Genomic DNA, 10,063 nt, shown 5'->3' on the forward strand with positions numbered 1-10,063 from the left:
TTCTCTGGAGCTGAAGTTACCAACAGTTGTGAGCCACCATGTGGGTGCTGAGAACCAAGCCCAGGTCCTCTGCAAGAGTAGCTAGTGCTCTTAACCACTGCATCATCTCCCCAGACTCTCTCTATTCATTTATTGTACTCGAATTGATTCAGATTAGCCACTGTGGTCCTCCTACTTTGGAAAGTTGATGCAGGAGAATTGCCATGAGTCTGAGGCTAGAGAGACCCTAGGCTAAATGAGACCTTGTTTCAAAAAAAAAAAAAAAAAAAAGAAAAGAAAAAGAAGAAAAGGACTTGTTTACTTTCATTTTTTTCCTCTTAGAATCAACGCTCCTGTGACAATTTTTGTCCATGTGTGAGATTTCTTTGGAATGTACATCGGGGTGTGGACATGTGGACATGTCATCTCAGGGCACACAGCATCCTGACCAGTACTTTTCCTCTCCACTACCTGGTGTTTAACTCTGCATTCACCAGCCTCATGAATGCCAACCAGTGCAACATTGTTTTTCTCCAGGATGCAACAGAACAGCCTGTTCTTTTTCTTAAAAAACAAAGTGTGTGTGTGTGTGTGTGTGTGTGTGTGTGTGTGTGTGTGTGTGTTCGTGCTCATGTGTGTGGAGGCTGGAGGACAGCTGGTGGGAGAGGGTTCTCCTAGTACCATGTGGGTCCCAGGGATGGAACCCTGTCTTGGTGGCAAGCACCTTTCCCTGTTAAGCCATCTCACTGGTTCCTAACTGGTGAAATTAAACTAAACATCAGCTAGAGATGCGAAGGCAATGATAATGTTACTGAAAAAAGACAAAGAAGAACTTGGTATGTAAGACGGAGATACTTATCATGAAGTATAGAATTGAAAGTCGTGGCACTGGCAGATAAATAAGCCAGTGAAATGGAAGAAGAAAAAAAAAATCCAGAAGGGACACTGTCCTGCGGGAACTCTCAAGGCAAGAGACGCTTTGCAAGACAGTAGAGAAAACAATAGTCTTAAAAAACAACAACAAAAAACAGGGACAATGACTGTTTATACAAAACCACAAAGGGCTACTATTTCCCAATGGCACATCAGAATTGCTGAAGATGGATTGCAGAGAAAACAGAAAAGGCAAACCAGCAGGATTTCAGAGTGCAGCATAGGAGATTGCTGTATTTTTTGCATGGGAAATTCTGCCCTGTTTGATTACAGTAAAATGGAGAATTCTGTAATCAACAGATCCCACTGGAAAAGCCAAAGAGTAGGCGAGGCAGGAGAGAAGGGTCGGCTAAGAGCATTAGCTTTTCTTGCAAAGCTGTGGTCCCAGCATCTATACAGCTCACAGCCACTGTAACTCCAGTCCAGTGGATCTGAGGCCCTTGTCTAGCTTCTTTGGAGACTGCATACATGTGGCAAACACACATACACACAGGCAACACATTCATACACATGAAAAAAAAGTGAATTTAAAAAACAATAAGGAAAGTGAAAAGGGGCCTGGCAAGAAGGCTCACTAGGCAAGCCTGAAGACCTGAATTTTATCCCAGTACCCCACATGGTGGAAGGAGAGAGCCAATCCCTATGAGTTGTCCTCTAACGTCATACGTGAACCACAGTGCACCTATGCACACACACAAAATAAATAAAATGTAATAGTAAATTTAAAAAAAATTAAAAAAACCACTTAATAGAATGGAAGCAGATATTTACAACACAGAGATCACACAAAAAAAGGATAGTAAACATCACACCGAAATCAAACAGAAAATATGTGATATAGTGAAAGAGAACATTTTCAAGAACAAAGCCAGTTTGGTTATGTGGTCAATAAATACACGATAAGGATTTTTACATCATCAGTCATCAGGGGAACAAAAAATAATATTAGAAACACAGGAGTTTAGAAACAAAAGGTCAAAAGAGTGTTGTCAAGGGAACTTGGACCTTTCTGCCTCCAAAGCCTGGCTTGTGCATTTGTTTGTTGTTGCTTGATTTTCAGTACTGGCGATTAGATCCAGGGCCTCCTACATGCTGGACAAGCAGACTCTAAGCCTAATTGTATTCTAAAACGTGTATTTTTTTATTTGCATGTATGTCTGTGTAACTGAATGGCATGCATGTGCAGTTGCCTCTGGTGGCCACGAGAGGGCATCACGCCCCCAAGTTGGAGTTACAGACACTTGTGACTCACCCAATATGGGTGCTGGGAGCCAAACTCTGGAAGAGCAGCAAATACTCTCAACTGCTGATCCATCTTTGTAGCCTCTTTATTTTCTTTTGAGACAGGGTGTCTATTTCCCAGGATGACTTTGAATTTATGATTCTTCTGCCTTAGTCTCTATGGAGCTGGGATTACAGGCCTGGGCCACTGGGCTGGACAAAGTTTGTGCTCTTTAATTCGTAAAATTTCTTCAGTTCAGTGCATCCTTGGTGTCCATTCTTTCAGAAAATAGAGCCTCTGGAGAGACAACGACACAGTGTTCCTTTCAAAAAAATAAATTAGTGTATGTGTGTGTGTCCGCACATGCATGTGCAGGTGTCAAACTGTGGGAACAGGCTCTCTCTTTCCACTATGTGGGTCTTGGGGATATAACTCAGGTCTGCAGCCTTGGCAGCAAGCACCTTCGCCTGCAGAGCCATCTCACTGTGCTGGACCTGCCTCAAGAATACTCTGTTTGTAGATCCTGACTGTCTGCGGGAGATGCTTACCTTGGTGGGAAAATAGCGGCTGAATTTGAATTTCTTCAGAGTCAAGGTCATGGAGTAAGTCCCAAAGAAAAGGATGAAGGACATGAGCGCCAGGTCTGGGACGAATTGGCAGGAGCTCCCAAGAAGGCGCCCACCGTAGCTCAGACACTCCTTCTTGCTCAGCAGGGACCAGTCCAGCGCTGTGAGGTTAAGGGGGGTGTACTTGGAGACCAAGCACAGAAGAAAAGGGGTCAGGACCCTCCTACTAGACAGTGTGTCCTTCTCCCTGTGGTCCTGGGGGACCACACCACCTACCAAACCTCCGAGGGACCCTAGCCCTCCTGGCCAATAACAGAGATGTTCTTGGGGGCAGGCTGTCCAGAGAATGATAAGCAGGCAACTCCCTAGAAAGTTTAGGGACTGACAAGCATTTCTTCATCGTGTTCTGAGGTATGTGGCTTTGCAGGCAGGAGGAGATGCTTTCTCCCTCAGTAGATCTGTCTCCTATTCCTATCCTTCCCAGAGACAGTGTGTCTGGTTTTTTTTTCCCACATGTTACACCCTCATTAGTTTCTTCTTGGGTCGTTTCAACTCTTGGCACCCCAAAAGCTCAAATTCAGGCTGTGGACTTCACATGTGTGAATTTAAGCAGCTACAGATTTTTTAAAAAGGCATTTGTGTTAAACATGTAGACTCCTCCAATTATTATTGTGGAAATAACATTCTATAGCAGCCATTTACACATCATATAGAGTGTACTCTGCATTGTAGACAATAAGATGATTTAAAGAATTTAGAGTATGGTAATAGGTTAGTTCAAATGTAACCTTTTGTAAAAAAGGATTTGGGCATCCATGGGTTTAAGAATCCTCGAGGACATTGGACCCACTCCTTTGTGGAGATCAAAGGAAGACTACATGTATATATTTCCAAGAGTAATAAAAGGAGAAAGGAAAGAACAATAATTTATGATAAAATTTAATGTATACTTTTGACTATTTTAATTATGTATCAAAGTGTGCAACATTGTGTTTGTGCTGTGCATGTGGGTGAAGATGGCCAGAAGATGGCGCCAGATCCCCATGGAGCTCTTGTGAGCCACCTACTATGGCTCCTGGGAACTGATCTCTGGTCCTTCGAAAAAACACTCAATGCTCCTAATTGGTGAGTCATCTCTCCAGTCCCAAATATATATGTGTGTGTGTGTGTGTGTGTGTGTGTGTGTGTGTATTGATTTTTCAAGACAGAGTTTATAGCCCTGGCTGGCCTCGAACTCAGAAATCTGCCTGCCTCTGCCTCCCAAGTGCTGGGATTAAAGGCATGTGTCACCACTGCCCGGCTCCAAATATATACTTTTAAAAGTTAGTATGCCCATGTTTAGAAATAGCTACTTAGTGAAGTAAACAGATGCTTTTAAGTAATTGAATTTTTTGGTTACTGACCCAGTGACCCAGTGACCCAGTGACCCATGCCTCCCTGTTTGTGCTCATTTACAATGTGCCACTGACATACCTGCCCTCCACATGGAAGTTTGTTTTCCTACTCCCCTGAGAGTGGGCTAGTTGTGTGTGGGAACAATTTGATGGTTAGTGTAAACTACCAACTTGATTCAATGTAGAATCACCTGGGAGGAACTGTATACATCAGGTTGACCCGTGGCTATGTCTGTAGAGGCTATGTCTAACACCCTTGACTGTGTTAACTGATGTGGGATGACCCAGTCCACTATAAGTGGCACCATTCCCTAGGCAATGAATCCTAGACTGTGTAAGAGTGGAGAAAGCCACCAAACCAGTAGAGCATGCATGCATCCATTCCCCCTTCATTCTGGACTGTACATGACTCATGGCTTCAAGTTCCTGTAGCCTTGCCTTCCTTGCAGTGATGGACTGTAGACTGGGATTGTGAGTTGAATAAACCCTTTCTCCCTTAAAGCTGCTTTCCTTGGCCAGGGTGCTTTATCACAGTGACTGGAAAGGAATCTGGAACTGGGGTGGGGGAGGGTTACTTGGAACCACTACAAGAAGCCTCACATCTTCTGTCTTTGCACTCTTGGAAACCTGAGATCACCCTGCTATGAATCATTAAGGACTGAAAAGCCAATGTAAAGACAGACCAAAGCATCCCAGCTGGTCCATCAGAGCCCAGCTCCCGGCACATAGCCCCTTACACATAACAGGCACTGGGAAGTAGCCACTGCCTCAGTCTGCTCTTCTCAAAGCCTTCCATTTGGAGACTTCTGGTTAGTAGTCAGTTGAGATAGATATGGACTGAGCCACTGGCTGCCTGTGCAAGGAAACTTAAACGACCTGAGGGTCACTCATGGCTTACAAAGCTGCCCCAACCCTACACACTGCCCTTTACCTGGATTATAATTTTGCATCCTTCCACCTACGTAGGCTGGGAGAAGCCTGAAACCCACACCTCTTTCTCTTCAGGAAAGCAAGGAAGCTAGGGTCCCTAGAGGCTATTAAGTGCAAAGGGCTGATCAAATTCATTTGGCAGGTGGAGCCTAACAAACTTCGGGTGCACTGTTGGACAGGAACTGGGGGTTCCAGGCAGAAACTAACTGAGACCTCTGTATGTGTGTACCTCTGTTTATCACTGACCTCCCCTGGGTACATGTTATTCTGCATAGAGATGTCACACATTGAGGATGCTGTAGAATAGGACACTTTCAGTTACAAACTTAAAAGCATCATTCTCAGAAGCCATGTGCTCCTGGAACTGACCTCCCAGCCCCGTCTTGACTCCTCCACCCCCCATAAACACATGAACAGTCTGCCCTGGAAGGAAAGAGCTTACCAGGGATGTGTTGGTGTTTGGTGTCAGCGGGGCTGAGGCATTGACCATGGTTGTATTCACTGGAGAAGATAGAGAAGATGGGGTGGGGTCAGTGGTTTCCAGATGCACATCTTGCAGCCTCTAAGGGCCCCCACACTCTGATCTCTCCTGCTGCCTTCACCGGCTTGCTCTGCTCCCATAGGGGAGGGTATTGAACACACGACTTACACGGAGCAGCTGGGTCAGGGCAGAAGAGCTCATCTTGAGGACCAACAGCTACTTGTAACATCACAAATGAGCAAGCTGGTGCTGAGACAGTGAGGCGTACGCACTGTTAGTCCCTGCTGGGTGCTAGACTCAGTTTTATGGTGTCAAACTTTTAAAAGTGTTCCAAAGAGCTAACTCCATGTCGTGTATTACGCCAAACCCTGACAACATATTCATTTGTTCAGGTCCTAAAAATCTCCATGACATATTCCCATTTTACAGATTGAAGAAACTGAGGTTACCTAAAGTTTCAGAGCTTATGCTTGGAGCCACGATCCCAGGTTGCTGGTAGAGACTTGGAGCCTCCCATCTCTGCCCAGTTTTCATCTATGAACCCTTCTCTCCTACCTCCTCCATCTGAAGGAGAATCAGAAGCCCAAAAGAGCTGCTTGCTGACAGCTGTTCACTCTGTGTCCCTTGCTAAGCAACCCACTTCCCTGACCTCAGTGTCCCTAAATGTAACTGGAGTATCTAAACACAGGGCCAGGCTCCCCAGGCGATATGGCCACTCATCGTAAACCTGGAAGAACACCACTTGCCTATTCTCCTCCTCTGGACTGCGTGGGTTGGGGGAAGACTGGCTTCTCCCCCTCCTCCTCCTAGTAGCTCCTCTGTGGCAGGTGTTTGGGGGCTGGTGCTATAGTCAGGAATGTTGCAGAAGCCCCATTGGCTCCTGCTGGCTGTCTACCTTTGGATGGACACCCAACAAAAAGAACCTAATCCTGGGTCTTCGCCCAACCTCTAGCAAGTTGTCCGCAAGGCTAGATATGATCATAGAAGTTAGTCAATTCTGGTCCAAGTGGGTCACTGTTGACCCAGGGCAGAGCAGACCCAAAGACATTTCATCCCCAAAATCATCCTGAAGAAAGCCTCACATATGAGAAGCCAGGGAATCTATTGCTTTTCCTCACAAGAAAACATGATGCTCAATTAGCATTATGGACAGATAAGCCAGGCAAGAAGCCCCACAGAGGGCTTCCCTCTCCACTGCTCAAGAGTACCCCAGCACCCAGTGTGTTCAGGCATCTTGATATCTCCTACTTGGGCTTATCAATTCTTTTGTAGCCAGAACTGAAACCCTAAAGGAGACTGAAGAAATACAGTACAGAAAAGTCCAGAAAGGGTCCAAGTATCAAATATTGTACAATTCTAGTATATGCACAGAGTAGTACTCACTTAAAGTTGAGAGCGGCCAAATCAGCATTTGCAGCATCCATAAACAGAATACAAATCAGTTACCATGGAAACAAAATTAAATAGGAAAGGAGAGTGTCCCTGGCAAGCTTGAATGGGAAGAGTGTGAGTGAGATGGTGTGTTACCATTGGACTATGCTGTGCAGCAAAGTTAGGGAAACGGAGCAGGTAGTCAGAAAGCGGCTCATGAACTGGAAGGAGAGCCCCTCTGGTTCTCTGCTACCCTAGTCTGCTGAACGTCTAGACCTTTGCCATCTAAGGTCTCCAAATCAGAGTGAACCTGCACATTTATTCTCTATGGAGAAATCTTGCTGGAGTCAGTAGCTAATCACAGCTCAGTAAAGCAAAATTTGTCAAACTCCGGGAGGGATGACAACAGAAGTCCTTGAAAGGCTGGTTCATACACAGTCAGTTGTAGTCTAACCCTGAGTTTCTAGATTTCTCAGGTCTGGTGTTAGAGCCACGATTCTGTTTCTGATTAGTTCCCAGTTGGTGCTGATGCTGCCAGGCTTGGGACCATGTTCTAGGAGCCCTGAAAATTACTCAGGAGAGTGAGGCACCAGGCAAGCGCTACGGGAAGGAGTGCAGGACAGGCAGCTTCGCTTTGCCATCTGAAACTCAGTGTACTTGCGCCAACGGTGCCTGTTTGTAGGGCACCCTTAGGTGAACAGATGGCTCACAGAGTAGACAAAGCTCCTCATAGGACCCAAGAATTTGGGCTCTTTATAAATAGAGACAAGGAGATATGTTTCTAGAAAGCAGGTCTGTGGCAGGGTTGGGCCCAGTGTATGGACTGGGAGTCTAAGAAGCAAATGTAGTAAAAATAAGCTTCGTCTGAGGAAAGCTTCCCCCTTAAGAAGACTCAAAAGGGCCTGTAGTAAGATGTCTTTAGAGATCCAGGCAAGAACCTGGGGAAAAGGTAAACTTCGCCTATAAGTTCAACAGAAAAACTCAAAGCTAATGCTAGAAAAAAAGAAAGAGAAAAGTTAAGCCTACACTTCTATTCAAAAACCAGTGCCATGAGTGGAGTGTGACCAACAGTGCCCCCTGTGGGGATGGTATCCCATCAACCTCAGGACCCCACACTTGCAAATTCACTCTGTAGAACAGGCTGGCCTCAAACTCACAGAGTGCCCCTGCCCCTGCCCCTGCCCCTGCCCCTGCCCCTGCCCCTTCCCCTGCCCCTGCCCCTGCCCCTGCCCCTGCCCCTGCCTCCTGACTGCTGGGATTTAAGGCGTGTGTCCCCATCACTCAGGAAAGATCAATATTTGTAAGGCAAGGTCTTAGTACATAACCTTAGCTGGTCAGAAACTCTCAATAGACCAGGCTGGCCTTGAACTCAAAAAGATCTACTTTCCCCTGCTTCTCGAGTGCTAGGATTAGAAGTGTCTGCCAGTACACTTACCATGATCAAGTCTATCATCATCATCATCATCATCATCATCATCATCATCATCAAGCTAAGGGATCGGAAAATCTAATATTTGCTTATTTTCCTACTTACTTGAAAACCTTGCAGGAATCTCTGATAAGCACTGGTTCCCCTCTGACAGTTAGGGAAACTGAGGTTTAGTGTGGTCTTGGGTGGCCTCTGAACCCCAGCTTGTTTTCTGTCAGGCCAGTACAGCAGTGCTTGGAAGTATGAGGGTAGGTCTCCCACCCTGATCTGCATTCCCGTGGCCCTCTAGGTTCGTTCTGCTCTGACAGCTCTCGGGCTGTGATGGAGGCCTGGAGACCCAACTCCGAGGAGGCCTTCACTTTGCATGTGAGGATTTCTTCCGTCAGAAAGCAACACATGAATGGCCCTGAGAATTTGTTATCCTGGTGGCCAGCTGTTTGCTGCAGCCCACTCAGTGCTGGGCCCTTTAAACATCGCTGGCACGTGAATGCCCGGCAGCGTAGCAAACGGCTCTCAGCCGAGGAGGTCGGCATCTCTCAGGTTACTCTTCCCACTCTAACTTCCTCCCTAAACTCAGCGGCATCTGGCTTCATGAAGCTTCTCCTCAGGGCTCATTCCACATCCTGTGGTCACTGAGGGTAGATGTGGTCCCTCGTGACATGGATGTCCTCACAACCTACTCTTATGCCCAGGAGGCTGAATGATGCCAGCTTCCCCGACTCTTCCAACAGGCCCTCACCCTGATTGTGGGATGTTTCTCCTTTCGAGGTGGTCTCACGTTATAAGATTTGTGACCACATTGGTGTGTTGAGGCAAGCTGTCATGTATGACTGGCACTGGGAGGAGCCATGAGCTCACACTAGGGCAGTGTTACTGACAAGGTGTAACTTCCACAGAAGCCACACTCATGCCCTGCTCCTTCCAGAAGTATCTCTGCAGCCTCCTGATTACAACCTGGGGTATTTTTTACCCCCACAAATCACACTGTGGTTTTGGTTAGAACTATCATCCTTTCAAATTCTTTCCAAAAATTAGCTTCAAGAGCCTGCAGTTAGCATTGTGAGTGCCAAAGCTAGTCTGGGTTGCACAGACGGACCCGCTTCAATAAAGAAACAAAGGCCCAGCATTTGCTCCCTTGGAACAGTGAGCACCAGGCTACAGAACCCTTGCAAATGAGCTCTCCTTCCTGCACTGAGAGCTGCAGTGGAAGGAGGGGTGGGGCTGGAAACCCAGTGCACTTCAGGGACTACCGGTCACCTGTGTCAGGAGCGACGCACTCGCATTTGTAGGTGGTGATGGAGTCCGGCTTGAAGTCCGTGTTAATGGGATAGTATTTGAAGGCACCAATCATCTTTTTGATGGCGTCGTAGATGAAGATGAAGCTGATGAGGGTGGAGAAGCCCTCCTCGGTGAAGCGTGTGATATACTTGATGATAAAGCTGGCATCTGTGGCCACCAGGATAAGGCACTGGATGGCTGAGTGAAGACCAATCCAGAGGCGGAACTCCATGTAGTCCAGGCCATTGGCCCTGGATGGCAGAGGGAAGTGAGGGACCCTCTGGGCATGGCTCCCAGGGCCCACCCTGAGTGGCTCAAACCCTCTTTGTAGCACAGACGCCTGCTAAAGGACAGAACAAGGACAATTCCTGGGCTGGGTTGTCTAACCTGTGTGTGGGCGCACGTGCTCGTGTATTTCTGTGTGTTTGTATATATGTTGGCACACATGTATGGGTGCGCGTGCTCGTGTGTATCTGTGGG

At 46.8% G+C, this 10,063-nt stretch overlaps 1 protein-coding gene across 1 annotated transcript in view; it reads right to left on the reverse strand.

The window, feature by feature from the left end:
• Slc4a5 (solute carrier family 4 member 5) overlaps positions 1 to 10,063 on the reverse strand; it is a 60,955-nt gene that overhangs the window by 19,700 nt on the left and 31,192 nt on the right. Inside the window, exons 12-14 of the mRNA XM_028762485.1 lie at positions 9,563 to 9,834; positions 5,467 to 5,525; positions 2,683 to 2,883 (exon numbers count right to left, since the gene is read on the reverse strand). Of these exons, the coding sequence (XP_028618318.1) occupies positions 2,683 to 2,883; positions 5,467 to 5,525; positions 9,563 to 9,834 (532 nt within the window). The remainder of the gene's footprint in view (positions 1 to 2,682; positions 2,884 to 5,466; positions 5,526 to 9,562; positions 9,835 to 10,063) is intronic.

This window comes from Grammomys surdaster, unplaced genomic scaffold (genome assembly GCF_004785775.1).
Source record: "Grammomys surdaster isolate TR1022 unplaced genomic scaffold, NIH_TR_1.0 133, whole genome shotgun sequence".
NCBI classification, from domain to species: Eukaryota; Metazoa; Chordata; class Mammalia; order Rodentia; family Muridae; genus Grammomys; species Grammomys surdaster.